This window comes from Acanthaster planci, linkage group LG01 (assembly GCF_054643075.1).
Source record: "Acanthaster planci isolate LZ-2023a linkage group LG01, COTS_SCS, whole genome shotgun sequence".
In the NCBI taxonomy this organism is placed as follows: domain Eukaryota; kingdom Metazoa; phylum Echinodermata; class Asteroidea; order Valvatida; family Acanthasteridae; genus Acanthaster; species Acanthaster planci.
Window position 1 is genome coordinate 19,693,034 of NC_141777.1, and position 21,600 is coordinate 19,714,633.

At 42.2% G+C, this 21,600-nt stretch overlaps 2 protein-coding genes across 2 annotated transcripts; one reads left to right on the forward strand and one right to left on the reverse strand.

Annotated features, from left to right (window-relative positions):
• Positions 1 to 170: 170 nt before the first annotated feature.
• Positions 171 to 6,960, forward strand: LOC110982871 (AP-2 complex subunit sigma). Its single transcript, XM_022241610.2, has 4 exons — positions 171 to 307; positions 2,037 to 2,186; positions 3,835 to 3,948; positions 4,951 to 6,960. The coding sequence occupies exons 1-4, from the start codon at positions 305 to 307 to the stop codon at positions 5,110 to 5,112; spliced, it is 429 nt and encodes a 142-aa protein (XP_022097302.1). The 5' UTR covers positions 171 to 304; the 3' UTR covers positions 5,113 to 6,960.
• Positions 6,742 to 20,533, reverse strand: LOC110982869 (uncharacterized). Its single transcript, XM_022241607.2, has 10 exons — positions 20,244 to 20,533; positions 17,610 to 17,710; positions 16,565 to 16,661; positions 15,097 to 15,697; positions 14,780 to 14,890; positions 14,238 to 14,313; positions 13,728 to 13,873; positions 12,597 to 12,774; positions 12,236 to 12,362; positions 6,742 to 11,527 (listed from the first exon to the last, which is right to left on the reverse strand). The coding sequence occupies exons 1-10, from the start codon at positions 20,373 to 20,375 to the stop codon at positions 9,248 to 9,250; spliced, it is 3,849 nt and encodes a 1,282-aa protein (XP_022097299.2). The 5' UTR covers positions 20,376 to 20,533; the 3' UTR covers positions 6,742 to 9,247.
• Positions 20,534 to 21,600: the final 1,067 nt, after the last annotated feature.

Consider the following 21,600-nt stretch of genomic DNA (forward strand, 5'->3'; position numbering starts at 1 on the left):
ACATACGAATGGTAACGGGAGGGTTCAAAATTAAAAAGAGGGAGAGCCCCAATTTTTATTGATGTTTCTTCTACTTTTCTACTTTAAAGTTATTAGATAAATAACTTTAAGAATAAATATTAGCAGGAATTGAATATTTTTTATTATAAAATTCTATGTTGATGGAAAATATTTAAAAGAATAATCAATATAACAATATATCGGCAGGGGACCAGCCCTACAAATAAGTGGAGTGAGCTCAGAAGAGGGCGGATGGTATTCGCAAGGTGGCCGATGGTCGAAGAGAATCTCACAGCTCATCACAATGGTAAAATAACCCTCAAAATGTTAACTTTGTTGTACTGTTTGCGTAATATTTTTGTTAAAGTGATTTAGAAGGTTATAGTGGATAATACTTTTTTTTCTTTCAGATGATGTTCGACAATTTATATGAGAAAACTAGTCAACTGTGCACTGCAGAAAAAAATGCAGTCACGGTGACGGTGTTAACTCGTACATCATGTACATGTACATAGGCCTACATGAAAAAAAAATTATTACTTAGCCTAGGTTGGACGTTGTTTTCGTTTCATTACGACTGACGTAGTACGGTCAGGGAGTCCGCCTGGGCTGCATGACATATGCACAAAATGCATGCCATTGTATTGGTAGACTGAGCCTAGGCTGTCATGTCTGTGGCTGGGAGGGGAGCAGGCCAGGCAAGCAAAAAACATGATCTTAGTGTCCGTGGAGTAGTATGGTGTCATTGTTACGCCCCAACTATAGCATAAGTCCCAACTGTAGTGCTGCAGTTGGGCTGGCCCAACTATTGTTGACCAATGTCTGTGGAAAATGTCTCAACATTATCCAAGTCAATGTGTCTCATACTTGACACAATTCATCTAAAATGTGGCACTTCATCTGTTCATCTTGCCCTATGACCAGTGACATGACATTTGTAAACAATATGACTTTGGCACATGCTGGGCACATCATGCACACAGGACCTCGCTGCTGTAGTTGGGCCGGCCCAACTGTAGCACTCTAGTTGGGATGGGCCCAACTATAGTTGGGACTGATGCTATAGTTGGGGCGTAACATCATCATGGAGTAAGGACACTAAGGAGTTCGAACCGCCCAGGTTATGACACCTGGCCAATTACTGCTTTCTGGCATGCCTGGTACATGTATGTACTGTGTCCATACCTACTTCGAGAACTCACAGTACTCCTTGTACTGAGTAATGACTTTGAGTTCTCGAAGTAGTCCATACCCATGATAACCAGACATAACACAGTGCAGGGAGAGCTTGCTACCATGTTTTCCTACCTCCGTGTTGCTATGCACCATCTGTTTCACAACCATAAGACCCCTTTATACCCTATGATTGCTGCCACAACTTTTCGCTGGTAATCTGCATCCTTAAAACTTTGTGTACGGAAGTATAGGAAGTTGAATATTCATTGGTGCTTGGTCTGATCACACGACAGCATCAAATTTAATGCTTGTGCAGTCGCTTGTGTTAGGCTGCGTGCCTAAATGTTCATGTGCAGTTATTGCCCTTCTTGAATGCTTTCTTCTGGAGTTAGTTTGGGAATAAATAGAAAAGTTGTTTCTTAGATTTTGTGTTTTATTGGAATCATTTTTATTACAGCATTTAGACATAAGTGTATTTTATGAAATCTAATGATCACTCCGTGTGATAAAATAGCGTATTCTGTTCATTATGAAGTTCACTTTTCAATGGTGGTCAACATATTCCAGAGCCATGAATCAGCTGGCTACATTGGCAAAATATAGTTCAGACAATTTTTGCCAGCCCCAGCTAAATATACACTATCAAACTCTAATGTATTATAACGGTTATGAAGGTCCTTGAAAGTTACATTCAAATGTGTCAATCAGGGAAACTTCCCTGCAAAACTGTTCGCAGACGTTGAGGGTAACATTTTGACAACCTGTTTTGACAAAGGGCAACTCTGAATCAGCTTGAACTCAGTCAAGTCTAGTTTTAGGACCGGCCAAAAGTAATAAAGCAGTGTCATCTCTTGGTGCAGATTCGCTTCATCCTGATCCAGAACCGTGCCGGCAAGACGCGGCTGGCCAAGTGGTACATGTCATTTGATGACGACGAGAAACAGAAGCTGATTGAGGAGGTGCATGCCTTGGTCACAGTCAGAGACGCCAAGCACACAAATTTTGTAGAAGTAAGTATCATCTACATTTGAACCTCCAGATGATACACATTTGAGTTTATACGTTGGTTACATCTGCATCACTACATACATACATGTACATGTACACTGTATGTGAACATGTGTTCTTGTCTGGAAGCTGTAAGGGGGATGCCTATGCCATTTGTCTTCATTCTGCAGAATAAAAAACCAATGTTGCTTATGTTGCTTTATTACAGCAATGCTTAAAAAAAACCTTTTAAGGATATATTTCTTGAATGTGAAAAGCAGTACCTTTGTGTCAGTTGTAAATGTTCAAACTACAGGTGCAACTGGCTATCAAGGACACTTGAAACACTGACGGACATTACCCGAGTCTGATTTGAAGCTTTTGTTATTATCTATGGTGAACTTAGTACAAGAGTGAGGTGTGGGGATGACATCTGAACAGGTTAACATTACTCTGTACTGTGACTAGTGAGAAAGTGTTAGCTTTGAAAGAACTGCTTTCAAAGAGTGCTACAGTACCTCAGAATGAGTCATAACAAAATACATCAGAATTTGTCCTAGCACAGTTGAGTTGAAGGGGATGGGCCGTGCTGGGAATATTTCTTGAAAAACATGCATCAACACACAAAACAAACATACATATATAACAAGAAAACACATCTGCATAATTTCAAAATGTGCAGACGACCCTATTTCAGTCCCTTCTCAGAGCAAAAGCTAAACAACAGCTGTCGGGTACAGAAAGTTGTCTGAAGAAATTCCCAGTCGTGACGTCATAGGACGGAGTCCTTTATCCGGCGACTGTTTAATGTTACGGAACGACGCGTCGACATGTACATAATGTAGTAGCGTTAGCGTTAGCCATCATGTCAGACTCGAGCAACGATAATTCCGGATAGTAATTGCACCGGAAAATAGTCCAATGCGCCAATGCAATATAGTCCCATTTGACATCGTACGTGTAGCACATGTATGGGTGTGCATGTACATGTCAGTACTGGTATATGTACATAAACATGCACATGTATTTTCAAATTTTGAGTCCTCACAAAAATCTGATTGTGTGTTATCCACAAATCTAACCCGCAAACGCTGGTGTGAAAAGTCGTCTGGGAATTTACAAAAACTGCTCTCTGGGGAATTACTTTGATTGCAACAACCGCCACCGACAACAGAGTTTATCGGCATTCTTTCGAAATTCACAATTCACGATAGAAATTATTACACGTGTACGGGGATATGCAAAACAAATGAACCCCGTGTTAAGAGGAGGGCATAGGAAACAAGACCAAATGTGGTTGACTTGACACGTACGAGTTACGTACCCAACTACATGCCAGAGCAGAGAATATCATTCTTGCGGGGACCGATGAACTTTCTTGGCGGAACTATGCATTCTTGTCTGGAAAGTCGAGTCCATCCAATGAGGTCACATTTTTGCCAAGATTTGTCTGCTGCCCTCATTGACCAATTTCGATAAGTTTTTGTGAGGAGCTTAGGGAGAGACTGAAAAAGCACACTGAAAACACCAATTTTGCTGATTTAATGACATAAAAGAGGGGTTAATTCAACTTATTATACATAAGACTGTTGAAAACTATCATACAACGTTAATTTAACCTTACTTGGCCCATCCCCTTTAAATGTTTTGGTCGTATGTTATATTCCACAGTTCCGTAATTTCAAGATAGTTTACAGAAGGTATGCGGGCCTTTACTTCTGCATATGCGTGGACGTTGGCGACAACAATTTATCCTACTTGGAAGCAATACATAATTTTGTTGAGGTGAGTACATGTAAAAACCACGCAGTTGCCAAGAATGACTTACTGATCGATTTGAAAAAAAAGCAAACAAACCAATTTGTAGTTATCTTTGATGTACTTGACTTTGCCCCACCACAGCAAGCAGTTCCTCTTACAATGGCTTTTGCTAGACGTAGCATTGCCAGTGTTTACTGTCTTTAACCCTTACACTCCTCAATCCTTCCCCTGTTGGAGGACTGACGAGTGTTAGGGTTAATTGGTTGTTCTACTTCCCTGCCAATTGACCTATCGCAGTAGAATTGCATTGATTCAGCTTGTGGAATATCCAAATAACATTGATTTACAAAATGGACGGGGACGCAAACAATCTTAACAAAACTCAAAATTTAAAAAACAAAACTCAAAAAGTCTATAAAATTTGATTGGGTTGTCCAGGGGGTCATAGCGAACTCGCAAACTGTGATAGGTCAGTTGGCATGGATCTTACCTCATTAGCATTGGCTAGACAGTGGGTCATCCCCTGGCTTGGTGTTCCTGTAGCCTGCTACCCTAAACTTATCCCTTCCTAGTTCTCTTAAATTACTCTCGTCAGAAGTGTCAAACTTCTGCAAGATTGTGAACACATTTAAACCTGAAAATGAGCATAAAGGCACCTACATGAAGTCTGCTCTATTCAGTATTAAAAATCAAGGGGTAATTTTGCCAGCAATGCTCTCATTTGTGGGAGTAGATCAGGCCCAAATTTCATGGTGCTGTTTACTGTACCCCTTCCACAGCTTCACAAGGAATATCGGTGTTGCTGCACACACATTCCTATAGGATTTGGTACTTACAGTGCTGGTACACAATTACTATGCTCACCCTTCAAAGGTTGCCCATTTTAATTGAATTCTGTGGTTCTCAGGGCCATTTATATAGGCCCAGGTCACCAGATGGCAGCTCTGACCTCTCTCTTTTTGGAGGATTATAAAGCTGTATGTTTCTGCAGTGATTTTGTCTGTGCCCTGTTTGAAACGTCCTCAGGTACTTAACGAATATTTCCACAATGTCTGTGAGCTGGACCTGGTCTTCAACTTCTACAAGGTTTATTCAGTGGTGGACGAGATGTTCCTAGCTGGGGAGATCAGGGAAACAAGCCAAACAAAGGTCCTGAAGCAGTTAACCAACCTGGCACAGCTAGACTGAGGAGGCTGTCTCGAACACCTATACAGATATTTTGGGGTGGGGGGCGAGTAAAGAGAGTCTTTAAAGTGTACATAATGTGAGAAAAGTGTAGAACGTTCTGAACCACTGAATTCCTTTTGACAAAAAAGCAAATTGGTTCACTTGGGCAGGACTCTATAGTAGGTGAGCTGTCAGATGTACGTGTGAGCATCTGCGCTTCTCTATTACATATAAATACACCCCAAATTGTTTGTCATGGGCAAGTGCACATGCATGTATGTACCTGATCATGTCCACATTCTGAATACCTGTACATACATGTACTTGTACCTGTCAATTACCGAGGTGCTGGGGATTTTATGGCCGACTTTGCTCAGAGTTTGAAATTCTGTCAAGGTGAGGCCTGTTTACTATATTTTTAATTGCTGTCGTGCTGAAAAGTAGGCACAGTTTGGTTGTGCCCAAGTCTTTGACCAAACATTACATTGTAAATGACGGTGATCTCACAATCGTGTTGTACTTCAGAATTGCTGCCTAATTCAAGGAAACTCTTGCCTGTTAACTTGACAGAGCTGCTTTGAATGGTATACATGTACATGTAAAGAAATTGACTGTGGTCGCAATCAGTCATATTTTAGGCAGTGCCTAGTGCTTACATGTACACGTATACTGAAGTCCCATGCAGCCTGGTCACAACATCACAGGTGTCAGTGTCATCCCTGTGCTGAAGTGATAGTGAGATTTTAGCAGTCTACTCAGACTGTACGCTAGACTTTGCCCAACATACGGTACTCCCCCAGATTCATCAAGTGCAGATCTGGGTCCCACAATCAACAAACCACATGTTGATGAAGCCAGTCCTTTACAGTCAGGGCACTGTTCTTCTCATATAGGGCTTGATGTCCCTGTTTTGTAGAGTTACCAAGAATGAGCAAAATTATAACCGATATAAAGCACCGAAGTGTGGCGTCACTGTGAACCAGAAAGCGCAGTGCAAACGAATGGAGAATGCGCGCGTGTTGGTTCACGCGCTGGTTCTCTCCGTAATGCCTTTTACACACATAACTGTGTGTGGGACATTTTCACTTTGATACTCTATAGCAGTGTGTTGGATTTGGGTAGGCTGGGAAAGACTGTCAGGTGAACGCCACAGGGAAGTCAACTTTTTTTTAAGTGGATATCAGATGGGAAAATGGTAGTTGAAAACAACAGGAAAGTGTAAAACTTTAAGTGCATGTGTTGTCAAACCTTGTGTTACAAAAATGCTAAAAACTATAAACCGTTGTGTCTACATGTATGTAGCTGTACTATGTAGGGTTTCCCATTTTTAAAACTCTAGATATTGGTTGTTGGCGATGACCTCTAAACTTGAATCCAAATGTTGTGAACTTTGGAGGGGTTTTGATTGGAAATTTGCACTGAATTTTATTTTAGCAAGGTGCAAATCTTCACATCGATCGTTTCCCCCAGTTTTTCTTTCCCAACAGTTATAATTTTCAAAGCATTATAAGACTGTGCTCCACTTGGTTTACTTTGTAATAAAATATTTTTTTTTTGACTTGCAAAATCTTGTCGAATAATGACGTACCTCACTCCAAACTTCATCTATGCCCAAACTAGATTTCATTTGACTGCAAAAGTCCACATGGATTAAGAAATGTCTGGAGGTACATTTAATCAGACTGACTTTTCAAAGGAATCGTCCGCGATGCTACACAAAATGTGGTAGCCATTACATGTATTGTTAAGTTGATAGGAATAGACCCCCATTTTATTAAACAATTATAATCTAATATACATGTATATTTAAAGTTCCACACTGGCTTTGAGATTATTGAATAATAAACTATAACCATACTACACTTACAACCAATCTTGTATTTGTCAGTCGTTATCCTAACAAAATGTGTTACTTTATGATCATATAATTCTTTTTATGCATTCATTATTGTAGAGTATACAATGATAGTGGGTACAATGAAAAGAATATCAGGAGGTGAAAGAAGACGGAAAGATTCTGTACCTTCCCCCCCCCTCAATTAAATGTGTGAGACTTCCAGTTTTCACATGCTCCACATTGGTTAACTGGCAAATACCCTCAGAAGTTTTGTAACGAGCTATTTCCATTTACATGTAAGCACAGCTCATCGACTTGCTTCCCGTATTTCAAGCTCTCTCAGTATATGTGTGTGCATTGAAAATGCATGTAAATATGTGTGAACCATACAGGCTTTTGGTTGGTATTGCCATTGCCCAGGGCATGATTCAACTTGAGACATAAGCCCTACAGTACATAGTGACTCAATCTGTTCAGATGCTGTGTTATTTTGGTATTAAACGAATCGCTGAAAAGAAAGTTATGTGCATGTACATTTGTCTTCCACAGGCACACAAGTTAACACAACCACACCATTAAAGAACACAATCATAAAAAAAATCACAATGACTCAAAACGTTATACTGTATACTCCAAGGGAAAATATGCAACTATGTTAAATACTCCTGTGAATCAAAAACTCCACTTAGTAGAAGGAAGTAACGGGTACAGTATACCATGCATGAATGTGGAAAACATTTAAAGAGTACAAGTTAAATCCTACAAATGCATACTGTATGTTCACATCGGTGCTCATTATCAAGCACTGTGAAGGGGAGCCTCCCAACCAAGGCAGGACAGTGCAAAGTAAGCCTAACCCTTTCCAACAAGCAACAAGTTGCCAGATCATACAAGTGCACCTGATATTCTGAGGATGTTTTCATATTCTCACTGTCGGCATGACGTCACTACGAACATTTAACATGCGGCAAAGGGGCAAATTTACCCTTCGTGCTACTCAACGATTGTATGGAATTTGGCGGATGTCCGACCGCAAGAATTGAACGTGGCACTCAGTGTGAATTCTAGAGACCACGAGTTGATTGACTGGCGCTATAGTGTGTTCTTCAGGACCACATCTGAGCAATGTACTGATGATGGGCAGCAACTACATGTATACCTGTACATGCAAAAGCTTGGCCTCAAATCAAATGCACATGTAGCTTAAGGAACAAAACCTCTCTGAAGAACATAACATGTTCAGTTAAACAAGCCATATGTTACATGTACATGTACCATGCATTCAAGTTATACAAAGAGCTAATTGGCTTAATGCATGTATTCCATATCCTGCATCTTGTGACAAGTACATGTCTTTATACCAATCATTATTGTAAGTGTACTTTTGGTGTCACAGAACACTATAAATATTTGACTCAACCCTCTCATACCAAAGTGGAGGTCTACCCTGTATGGCTTGTTCCCTATGTCATGTGTGGTACAGTCACTCGGATTATTTTAGTTCACTCTATCGTAATAAGATTTTAGTATAACTGGTTAAATAATGCAAAGTCCAAAATCTATCAATATCACACAAAAAATTATCAATTTTAGTTTCCTTTGCAAATCCTACATGCCAAACGGAACATGCGTGTACATGTACGGTACTGCATGTAAAAATAAATCCTAAATGTACATTTCCTTTATTTAAGCACCCATTTAAACATTTTAATGACGTATTTGATTATTGTCTCACTTTCAAATCTGTGGCTAGCATCATGTTTAATATGGTACACCTGTCTGACAGTGTGCGTGCATGTCTAAATTCCTCCATCACGCAACAAGCCTTGCACCGTTAAGCTTCGTTAAATACCCAGAGATGCTCCACAGAATCTTCAGACAATTGAACAGCTATCCTTTTCTGCTAAACAAAAAGAGCATGGTCAAACAATGGACTCCGCGCAGTGTGCGGCCTGTGCTTGAGTAGTGTATTGGACAGGCTTCATCCCCTTACTGATTTCAGAGTGTGAGGGGTTGGACATTTGAATGACTGCACGTAAGGCTGTGCTTACTGCCATTGCTTTGCAAGGAACATTGGCTTGCCTGGAAGCACACTATTGCATAATGAGAATCCCATGCTTACAGGGTCACAGGCATAGTGGTTATAAGAGTGTTGTGGCTAAAAGAGCCATCAACTTGGATCTGTGTTCCAGACATTTGGAGCTACAGAGTAGAGAATATTGTCTGTCAGATTTACTTGCAAAGTCTTTGCATTCTGTGTTGTTCAAGATTAGCAGTTCATTCACTATGAGATGGTGTACATCTATGCCCTTCATTGTCTCATAGCTCTACCACATCCATGTCGTCTCTTACATGATTTGGTATGAGGGATCTCTCTTGTCTCGCACTCGCCTGTTGTCTGAGCAAGGGGTTCTTAGGAGAGCAAGGGTACCTCTTGTGTAACCTGCTCTCCTGGAACGATGGCGTGACGTCCCTGGTGTTGGGGATCTGTAACTGTTTCAGAGGTGAGCGATGTCTGATCTTGACAGCCTTCTTTCCAGGTGAGCGGATGATGGTTGACGAGGCTAGCTTCAAGGGGGTAAGCGCCTCATTGTGGAGGGCATGAACCGGCGCTAGGTGCTCCGGAATCTGGTCTATGTCCTGGTCACCGTTGTGATGAACGGGCATCTCCTCCGCATTTTCATACTTGGTCCCATTCTTGCCGTCAGTTGGCTTCAGCTTGTGCGCGTCATCTGTGGTATCCTGTGGGCCTCTTGGGGTCTCCATCGATGCATCGAGGCACACAGCCTTCTCATGGGAATCATCGTGGCCATGGGATTCTGACATCATGCAGGTGTGTGTTTCTGGTACACCCAAATCACTACCAAGGCTGCACATGCCACTGTCAATGCTGACTGACTTGACAAGATTTGTCTTTGGCTGGACTCTTGTAGACGCAGGCTTAGTGGTTGCACTTGCTCTTGTGGATCCTGAATTTTCAGCTGCCTGGCTGCCTGGATGTTTGGTTTTTGATCGCAGATTTTGCTCGAGTGAAATCTGCTGGCACATTGAATTGAACATGTCAATGTTGGACCTGACTGTGCTCGAGTTTAGGAGGGCATGGCCCTTCTGTTTTGCTGTCAGCCTGAATGCGTCCCTTCGGGCGATGTGCACCTGTGAGTGATACGACCGTGCGCAGGGGGATGGGGCTGGGCCAGCTCTCCTGGCCGGTGAGTTGACCTGTGAGTCCGACAGGCTCTTGTTGAAGATGTGGCCTGTCCGGGCCAGCTTCCAGAAGGCTTTGGTCTCACGGAACTGGGGGTTGTCCTCACTGGAAACACTGCAACTGGACTCCTCGCTGGCATCCTCCACTGGGGATAGCCGCTCAGACATCTGCTTGACCAGACCTTGGGGGATATCCCGGGCAGACTTGATCCCCCGCTCGGATGCCATGCGCTTCGCCAGGGCCTCCTGAAGTTTTGCCTCGTCAAAGCTTGCAAGATTATCTTGAGACAGCCCCGTGCCACTATCAACAGACACAGATTTTACCAGGCCTCTGCCACTCTCCATCTCTGAAGTGGCAAGAGTCTCTGTACACTTCAGGCTCTCTGAACTTCCCGTAGATTCATTATCCCCTTCTGTGTTGATTGCACTGTCCAAGCTAAGCACACTGCCTACCTGAGCCCTACCTTCCTCATGTTCTTGAAAATCTTGGATCCCATCAATCTCATCATTGTCATACTTGCTGGAACCTCCATCCATCTGCAGTATACCGTAATCGGCATCCTCGAGTACATTATAGGGAGCACATATTTGTGTGTCACTCTCCTGAAAGTCACACTCCAACTCTGCATGCTCCTGTGTACCTCTTAGTGTTTCATCAGTCTGCACCGTTATGTCGTGATCCTCTGTCACTGCCCGAGAGCTGGCTCTGTCATAATCGATCTCCACGCTGAACACAGATTTGGCGCTGTCCATGCTGACTTGGGAGAGGACACTGGACAGACTCTTCTGGCTGGCGGACGGCTGCAGCAATGTGTGACCTTCGGTGGCTTCACTATGGGGCTCGTGTTTGGGTGAAGTGTCTGGTCTTCGGGGCTCCTCACCTGCTGTGTGAACTCCTGGAGACATGATTCTGTGGATTTCCTTCTTGATAATTCCGCTTGAGTATTCCTTCACATCTGTGGAACTGACATTCTTCGGAAGTTCCTGCCCATTTGAATCATCAGTGCCAATAAGCGGATAGGCATTGGATACGTCACCGAGAGTCTCAGGACAGGTGCTGGATTTCAGATCTACTACCACGACTTTTGGGGATTCCGTATCTCTCATGACACCAGCTCCCGGCCTCTCATCTGTAGCACCAGCTGACCCCTGATCTCTGTCCCTCTGATCTGGCACTGGGCAGGATGCTGCTGTGCAGGGACTGAAGAGCGTGGCTGGTGAGCTGGGCATCTTCTGTCGCCTTTGACGTCTCCTTGTGAGCGGTGTTCCTCTCAGTTGGGGCGAGGTGCCAAGAGCCAGGCTGTCCAACATGGCCGAGTCCTCTTGCATGGGAGGATTGGCCAGCCGCCAGCCAACGGATTTATCCGGCATGTCATTAAGATGAATTGGAGTTGGCTGAATCAAAACAAAAATTAGTCTGGATGTAATAAACAATAAATGAACACTTCAATGTAAGCTATTCACAACGGCGCACCTCCAAGAGTTTGCAACGTGTTGACCAATCACAATGCGCGAAATCTGTTGACCTAATGCGCGTTTCGAAGATCAACGCGTTGCCAACTCCTGGAGGCACACTACTGTAAACGCCCGTATTTAACCCTAACCACCCAAACCCTCCTAGGACCCTCAAAATCCAAGGCCAATGGATTTTTTCTCAAAATATGAAATGGCCAGAATTCCGACAACTGCCAGAAGTCTGGCATACACTTGCACTTTTCACACTGACATGTAATTTAAAGTTTTGGTTTTTGCAAACACACAAGCATTTTATCGATGTACAATTCAGAAAAATTGAGAAAAGTACTTTAAAAAGTTTTGCTACGAATTCACTCAATCTGTATAGCTGTGGAATTAAGTAGCAATTTGTAAAAACCCTTTCTGCACTGGGAAATTAATATCAGTGTCTAAAAACAAAAATGTTCTGAGTACACACGCGGGAGCTTGAGTGTCCATTTGTGAAAACAGAAATCACATGGAACTGTAAACTGTCCACACAAGGTGAGCGTGCACAGGTATCACTTTGCGTCAGGTCATGATGACAACATTCACAGCTGTGAGTGAAACTGCACACTGCTCTCAGGCTGTTTGACTCATTACCCTCACCTGCGTGCGTGTGTGTCTGTGGCCAAGTCTCTTCTTGATGGATTTGTAGACACCGCTAGATTTGGGGGTGTAACTGGCATACACTGATTTGGGAGTGCTGGCATCAGTTTGTATTGCACCAGAACGTCTGAGATGAAAAAAGTATAACCACTGTTATTTACAGAAGTATGCTGTACTTTCAAGGTGAAAAGTATTGTTTTGAGCTGTTAAGTTAGTGCATAAACTTGTAACTTACTGCAACTACACACAAGTCCTTTTGTGGTACGATCAACAAACTTGGGGATAAAATGTGTCAGAACAAAAACATGGCCCTCTAACAAAGTCCTATGGAAAGGGACAATCTACAGAAGACATGTTATACCTCTTGTACTTTTTGCTGCTCAATGGGTTGAGTTTGCCCAGCTTTTTCCCATGCGTAGCACCTGCTAAGCCGACCTTCCCCTGCGGTGTGGCACAAAACGTTGTGAAAGAATCGTCCGCAAATTTGATGGACGGCGTCTGGAATTTGAAGACTGTTGATCCGTCCTCAGTTATGGCATCTATAGTTTGGCACAAAGGATAAGTAGATATTCTGTCTGAGTACACATTGAATTGAATCCTTTAAAGAAGCACGTACATATACAATTTGGTCAACTTAATCCAGAATATCCCCCATGCTCCGAAGTACAAGTACGCAAGATTCCTTATTTTGCAATTTTCGCAGAAAATATGCACATACAGAAACCTTCTTACGGGGTTCCTGCACCTGGAGGACAATTAAATTCCATGACTTTCCATGACCAAATTATGAAAATCCATGACCCAATAATGCAATTTCTTGGGCTATTCGGACTTTTCAAGTTGCACATAAAATCATGCATTTTATGCACTTATTTCTGATAATAGAAATCTCACACAGTGTTTGAACAATTCATTGACTTTTCCATGACTTTAGTTACTTTTAAAAAATTCCATGACTTTTTCAGGCCTGGAAAATGAAAACAAATTTCCATGCCTTTTCCATGACTTCTCCAGCCCGCAGGAACCCTGTTCTTAACAGTTATACGAGAGACATGAGAGCTATCTGAATACCACTTCCACTGTGTGTCTAGCAGTCTCAAAGATACTACTGGTTGTGCACATTCAGTTTAAAATTAGTTCTTGGAATTGTTCATGAATATTTAGTGCAAATACAGATAGGTAGAGGTTCCCTGCATTAAGGGGACAATTTCTTTTGTTTTAGGCAAGTTGGAACTACGCTGTGGCAAAAAAAATGGTTGCAAAAACACTTTTGGTCCTATGGTGTCTATATTTTAATACAGGTGTAGTGTCCATAACCCAGTAACATGAGCACTTTTGCACTGCACTCATAGTGACAGTGAATGCAAATGTTGCATGTATCTCAACTGGGGTAAATTTTGCTGTGAATGCTTCAAGACATCAAATGCACCCTTGCTTTCATGCCAAGTTTAAAGGATTGAGCGGATCGCTGGGACGTGTGACTTTAACCTACCAACTTCTCCTAGTGCAGGCCCAATGGGTCTGAGGGGAGTGATGGGGGAATCCGTCACTGTCATCCCCTGTCGTCCTTCCCTGTGCAAGCTCAGGCCTGGCTTGCTGTACTGTGGGTCCACGGTCATCTGGTGTAGCATCGCTTTCCTTCGGGTTGGCCAACAATAAAAGACCCAGGATAAGAAATACATCTGAACACCAGGGCATACACGAAACCCTATCTACATGTACAGTGCAGACCGCGGCACCGTCAGTGTCCTTGGGCGCCTCAACTGCCAAGCAAGGTTGTGTGGCCAACCCGGTGGCCAACAAATGTTAGAAATATACAGAAACGGGCACATACAAACTGTTACCACCATTATTTCCCCTGCTTTATGGTGATGAAACTTTGGGTAATAAATTAATGTACACATTGAGTTTTTGCCAGGTTTTAATGGATTTGTTGACAATACCAAGAGGCAAACACGCAAGAGATGTTGCTGCCGATGTCAGCTTGTCTCTATTCCCTTACCGTTTTGCTGATGAAAATGCCCCCAAATCCTCACTGGCTTTCCTCTTGCTGGATCTGAGTATTCGAGGGGTTTCACCTGGGAGAGGTGGGACAAATCGTATTTAAGACAAATGTTCCTGTGAAAATCAGCAATGACACTTGTATTTGAAAAAGTTTAGTTTGGTAGAGGACGAAAGATTAGGCTTCTCTGTGCTGAAAAAGCAATGAGAGTTACAAAAAGTCATCCCTGTATGGTCGGCATTAATGAAAAATGTCCCAAGTAAGAGCCAGAACAGCAAGTGGAATGTCAGAGAAAGCTGGGAAATTCAGTGTTTTTCAGTTAAGAATGGCATACATCGAAAATGATAAATAAGGAACTTGACTGGCTCTACAGAAAGTTGCAGATCTGATGAATGTAAAAGAAGCAACATCCAGTTGCCATTTAAAGCCATTTAAAGAAGAAATACATGTACGTAGAGTACTGATGAAAGAGATTCTGTCTTGAACATCAACAGAGAAAGTATCGGTATGCAGTTTTTTAAAAACAAAGTGACAGTGCTTACCAAGGAATGACGGATTCTCAATGACATCGTCTGTAGCAGGAGACTTCATCACTGCACTTCCTGTACCAGACTTCAAAATCCCAAGGCTTTGCCCAATGCCACTCATGATACCTATAAAAAGGGGATATTTTCCTGTAAAAATGTCCAACATTTTTGTGTTTGTGGTAGCCAAACTGGGGCAAGGTGACCTAGTTTGCTTCCTTTACCTTCATCCAACGTATAAAGAAATGTATTCACAAAGATTCCGGTGGGTTTTTGAAACCTTTGACTGCAACACAGCATGCATGTGTACTTGAATTGGTGACATGTCATCTCACCTTGTATTGGTCCACTTCGCCGCCGTCTCCGGTTCTTCTTCCTCTCCTCAAGCATCCCATCCCCGCTCTTATCCAGCTCATCCTCTGATGTCAGCCTGTCCGTCAGCAGATCGCCCGAGCGGTTCCCAAAGCTCTCGACTCTCTCGACAACAGCGTCCGGCACCTTGCCAATGTCGTTGGCCGTCTGGATCAAGTGCCTGACCACAGCCGTATGCGATCTCAGGAGCTTCTCGGTGCTGGCTGTGCTGCTGCTGCCCCCGCCCTTCTCCATCTTGAGCCCGCCCACCAGGTTGGGCGTCATGACCAGGGCCAAGTTGGCGACGTCCATCCGGTTGCTGGCTGCGTCTGCCGCCACCCGCTGCAGGAACTGCAGGGCGTAGCACAGCGTGTGGCAGTGGAGGGGCGGGAGGGTCAGGCACAGCAGCTGGGTGGTGTAGCGGCTCACCTGGGGGTCGTGGAGCTGGCGGCTCTTGAGGAGCGCCTCAGCAAGCTTGCCGCTGATGAGGGGCTCGGGCAGCTCTCGAAAGAAGAGCTTAAAGAGGCCTGCCACATCATGAACATTGGCATCTCTTGGGATGGGGCTGTTATTCTCAATCATGAGCTGCAATACAAACAAGGATTAATACAGGCTTAATAATAAAGGCAGTAGGCTTGGATGGTATTTCAGTATTACTGAATAGACTATAGTGGTGTTCATTTTTTCAATACCGAACAATACCGAATGATGATCCATGAATACCACAATACCGGCAAACTCGGTATGGAATCTCAGTGCTGTGGTATTCTTGTTAATGTGCCTGGAATGTTTGCAGAACCCTTTCAATATAACACTATTAACAGCGTCAATTTTGGTGTAGCTTTTAGTGTCTGAACGGAAAGCCTCGAACAATGTCTTACAGGGTTGTGTTTTGTCACAGTCATAAACCAAGAACTTGTTCTGTCATTTCCATTTTATAGTTTCCTTTTGCAGTATTACATTATTCTTGCCTGAAAACTTTATCAAATTTTATCTTCACGTTTTATTATTCTATCACATACACGATATTTATTTGAAAATAAATGGACTGATAAATGATGATACACTGTACAGGTGCATGTACTTCTAAACTTTAGGGGATTTTCCAAGTTGTCAACAACCTTCACGCTGGCCCATATTTGTTGGCATTCCCAGTAAATGTTGCTTATCACCACTGCTTTTTGATGGCATAAATGTAATACCCGCTTCAAGGAATACTGTGGTATTAGTCAATAAGGCTTTTTTATCAAAAGTATCCCAGTGGGAAAAAAATGATACTGTCCCAGTCCCAGGTTAAAAAACTGAGGAAAACATTGCTGTCAAAATAATGCATTCTTTCCCAATGCACTTGGACAGACAAATACTCACGTTGGTATTTTTAAATCTTTCTAATTACTAATGTTTATGCCCTGAGAGGCAAGCGTTATTCAGGAAAGCTATCCTCTTAAATACCTGTAAATCTTTCTGTCGTGACCTGGACCCTGGTTTACGGAACAAACCCTCACAGCCAATGTTGTCCTGCAGAAACTGCACGCAATCCACTAGAAATCTGTTTAATGCATGTGTGGAAAAGAGACAGAGGCATTATTCATCTTTCCATGGATTGCTACTGGGTTCCAACGATTTGAATAAGCAATGTGAATGATCCACACTGCTTTGTACATGTATTTACTTCATGTTCATGAAAAGAAATGTTTCTTTTTATATTGGCCAATTATCATGACTTATGGAAAGAACTGCAAAAATTCACACGTAATTAATGACATCACCTTCAATTTCTTAACGCTATCCTATTCGACAAAAACTATCCCTGAATAAGGGGAAACCTTGTCCTTGTCAAAGGTAGTCATTTATGTAAACATATAATGTACTGATCAACTGTCCTCTTGTCTCTCATTCTCCCTCCATGATCTTAATTTACTGTGTAGTCCTAACGTTAAATGTACATGTAACGACCAGTATTTACATGTAGGCTTTAGACTCAAGGGCTCGGTCTTAACACATTCTGCATTTGGACAGATTTTCATAGAAATTCCTTAAAACAGAGGAAGTTGCAGGATTGAGGAAGCAAAGTTTGCACATATCCATCAATAGACGGTCTGCGCCCGCTAAGTCTCGTGGCCTATAGTGGGTACATGTACATGTATCTAATATCAACAAACACGGCACTCACTAGAAGCAAAGTGTTTATTAAAAAAAAAAACAATGGTACAGACTGCTGATGTGGCGGGTACTATACCGTAAATCAGCTTCATTGTTTGCAAACAGTGACTCAAAACACAGTTTGCTACAGAGTGATACCCACTATAGGTCACATGATTTAGCGGGCGTAATCGGTACATTGAGAGCAACACTGACAACAAATTGCCAATAGTCAATTTAATGCTGACTGAGGCGTGAAGACGTTGCTAGCAGGTGCAGGAGAGTTTCTACATGTACCTTGCAAGAACGGAACCCCTGCCCAAGAGAGTTTGGGTTAAGGTTTTGCCTGACTTACTTTGGTACTGCACTGCCTGGGCTGGCATTTATCGGGATGGCTGGAACTTCATCAAGGGAACAACCAAACACAGCTGATCCACTGGCGGTTGTGGACTTTTCCTGTGAGCCCAGGAGAAATAATGAGCAACAATTTGGTGAGAAGGTGAACATGGGTATTTGTACATGTACCTATCAGGATATGCATCTCTTGATATTGTCATTCTGCAATGATGGATTAACCAAGTTGTCTATTAAGAGAAGGAAAGCGGTTAACCTTTTGTGTGATTTATATGTACATGTAAGTGGCTAAGTAAGTTAACAGTTCTGGTCCCTGATATCACAAAGCCATGAATTTAACAGCAATAAAGCATATGTACTACATGTACATGTAAGTAACTGATCTTCATGTCATTTGAAAAAACTTAATAACCTTTCAAGGTTGCAATTTCTGATAGCTACTGAATCAGAGCAGTGATCAAGAGGTGCCCATGTGTACCATAAATGCGTCTATATTTGTACATGTACATCGCATTGTACTTGTACACGCAGGCCTATACATGTACATGTATTATGACACTTCACAAGGATGTGTGTTGTAGTGTTTCACTCCCTAGAGGTTGTTGAATTTTTTCCCAACTTCACACCTAACCAGACCACTTCAAATAAATATGTGAGAAACAGTTCCATGCAGCGATATCCCCATACTCATAGGCTATTAGAAAAAAAAAACAGGTCGAGTTTTACCCTTATGCTGTTTTTGTGGTCATTATAGCCGATTCCGAAATTTGAGAATCGTCATTATCGTGCAGGGTGGACTACCTCTGACTTTACATGATATACAGAACTGCAAGTCACTACTCTGTGTGACCGCAGCCCTACGATCATGATGACTTGTTATGGGTTCTTACTGCAGTATAGATTTTTGAATGCAGCCCTGTATATGAAATTGGGGCAGGCAAGGTCAACTTTTTGTTTTTAAAACTCCACTTTCTCAATCAATTCTTCCCCCAAAAGCCATCAAACCTGATGCATATCTAGTCTAGGCAGGACTCCAATGACCTATGGGCTCAGGACTGTGTAATCAACTACATGTACATGTTTTTCAAGATGTATTTTTGCGTTGGGGAGATGTTAATTATATATAACGAGTGCGTAGCGCACGCAGACCGAAAATTTGTTTTTAAACCCTCCTATGCAAAGATACATTCTTGACACAGATGTCATTTCAGTCAAAATCAGTCAAATTTCCCATGTGTCTGTGTACTGGGGCAAATCGAGTGGAAGGAATTTTTGACTGTTCTTGACAGTTACAGCAGGAGGGTTCTAATGAATCTTCATCAAATCAATACACCTTTTCACCAGAATCAGCTGTTGTGCATCGAAAAACCACTCAAACACAGTACCCTCACCATTAGCCCCACACTTAGGGCTGTAGTGGCTCCCTTTTACAATCTGTCTCTTATCTGTCGCCACCACAGCCCTACTTCAAGGCGTGTCTTTAATGCCTGAAATCCAAACTGCAGGATTGTCACAAACAGACAGATTGTAAAAGAGAGCCACTACAGCCCTGCTACGTGTGGGGCTGCCTCACTGTTGTCCACCCCTGCACACCACGGCATAGCCGTGCCAACACCCATTATAAATCGCAACATTACTCGTAACATGCATGACACAAAAACTGGCAGCATCTTCCGGAAATGTATTACAGTATGTACAGGTGCACTTACCCCCAGAACTGTGAGGTCTGATGTCCGCCCAGGGTGGACGTCAGACCCCACCATGCCCACACAGTTCTGGTATGCCTTTTCATTTCATTTATTATATCTCAGGTACATGTACATACCTGATCAGGACAAAGACAACAAGCATAAAAGAGAATAGGAAAATTACAAAATACACAATACAAACTGGTAACACCCCTGAGGGATTGCCAAGAAGCAACTTGATCACTATCGTGAGGCTCTCCTAAGATGCTATCAGTATCAGAAAAAGAAAATAAATAACATATGGACATTAATGAGTATAAACAGGACACTGATTATCAGCTGCTTATAAAAATAATTAACGTGTAATATCAATAAATGTACGAAAATTAACGAATACAGGTATAAATAATATTATTCCTCATTTGCTAATAGGACATGTAGGATACATGTACACTATGCTAATTACACAAAAATACACAAATTACAGTAAAGTTTTAAAAACCCTTATTTTTACCGGCCTAAATTTTCACGCGTAAAATCTCAATGGGTCAGATTCGGATGATCCAAAATTAAACCCCAATGACATCCACAAAATGTGCCCCCCCTAAAGTTTAACAATGAGGTACAACCCTGACTAGGCCTAATCAAAAATTAAAAACAAAGGCCTAGGCCTATACACAGGATTTATGTACATGTACAGTACAGACATGACAGAGGGGTACACTACAGTACAGTCAGTCATGACAGTACATGTGCTCTCACCCGTGTGGAAGTACAATGTCACGAATGTATAACATTGGATAATGTATTACATTTCGTACGTATGTAACTTTAAAGACGGCCCCTAATATCAATATGAAAATTTGGACCTATTGAAATGTTTATCAATTAGGCCTTACAGCTCCAAAATGCCCATTGTGTCGAAAATACACGGTTATTTCACTGACCTTCCCTTGAGCTTGCGTGCATCTTACACTGCTTCTTTTTTCTTTCGGCACTTTGATTCCGAACGTCTTCAGCTCATGCCGTACGACATATTTCAAGGTGTCTCTGTCTTCCACAGAAGATAGGTCCTTCATCTTACCCACCTCGTCTTCTTTACGATCAAACAGTAATATGTCTGATGTAGGCCTACTCCCAAACCTCTATAAACTACGCAATCGTCCCTTCAAGCTCCAGTCCACTGTGACCCAATGCGATCGAATTCAAACGTACCGCATTCCGTATGTGTTGCTGAATTCATGCAGCTGATTGGTTCATATCGTGCAAGCGAAGTTTTTAATGCAATGAGGGCGCTTTTCAGACTTCATCGAGTTGTGCGAGTGCAAATCCCTCGGGTTACCGGGGGATTCAAAAAGTGAATGCTGCCTCGTGAGTATTAAGCATGTTGTTAAGGGAGAAAAAACATCGAAGCCTTACGATCCGGACATCCTTACTTTTATTTCCTAGTGTTGTTTTCCTAGGCTTTTGGTGCAATATTTGACAAATATTTGATATATAAAAAAAATTGGGAAAAAATTGCTCCTGCCCCCCTGCTGGATACGCCACTAGAGGTGCCATAATAATCGGGAGCGATAATACAGATATCTCTATAAATCAAACATTTGGGATTTGGCGTCCAACTCGATATTTTGTTCACAGATGAGAACCTCCAACCTGTGGGCCTATTTTCCATAGAGGTGGGCGTCTTCATTAAAAGCTGACAGTTTTACCACTGTTTTCGGCGAAGGACGAATAAAACAGATTTGCGTGGCTAACCCCTATAAAACTGAAAAGAAAACTGACTTTTGGCTGAAATCTTGAATTTCGAGAGGGAAACAGAAGCCAACCTCTCCCTGAGAGTCACACCAGGCGGCGCTATTTTTGTCCGATTTTTGCCCCGTTTTCTAAACTATGGGTGCAAATTTACCGTTGTGCAACCTGCAGTGTGATGACTGACCTTTTACTTCAAAATATCAAATTCTGCTATGCTATGCTGTGCCTATTTCATTTCAGTTGCCGTCTACAAAAGAGCGATGAAAATTTGGCAATTGTTTCAAAAACTGCAGTTCTGTTGAACATAATCCAATGCTTGATTTAACTAACAGGATTTGGAATGCGCATGCTTGCCTGAGCTGACGCGTCGTGTTTTCGCGGGATGTATGAAAAGTTCCTTGCTGGAAAAATCCCTTCTTATCTGGTGCATCGTCACTGTTTAACCTCACGAAGTTGCTTTTAATTACTTTTATCACAGTTTTAGCAATATTTCTTATCTTTTTGACGTCGAGTTTTGATGTATTTTGGAGTCTATTTTTACTATCGTAA

Coding starts and splice junctions, on each gene's coding strand:
- LOC110982871 (XM_022241610.2), top strand. Junction 2,187..3,834: donor AGCACACAAATTTTGTAGAA/GTAAGTATCATC, acceptor TATATTCCACAG/TTCCGTAATTTCAAGATAGT. Junction 3,949..4,950: donor CAATACATAATTTTGTTGAG/GTGAGTACATGT, acceptor AAACGTCCTCAG/GTACTTAACGAATATTTCCA.
- LOC110982869 (XM_022241607.2), bottom strand. CDS start 20,375: ATGAAGGACCTATCTTCTGTGGAAGACAGAGACACCTTGAAATATGTC. Junction 15,698..16,564: donor CACGACAGAAAGATTTACAG/GTATTTAAGAGG, acceptor TTTGTATTGCAG/CTCATGATTGAGAATAACAG. Junction 12,775..13,727: donor GCCTGCACTAGGAGAAGTTG/GTAGGTTAAAGT, acceptor GCCAAACTATAG/ATGCCATAACTGAGGACGGA.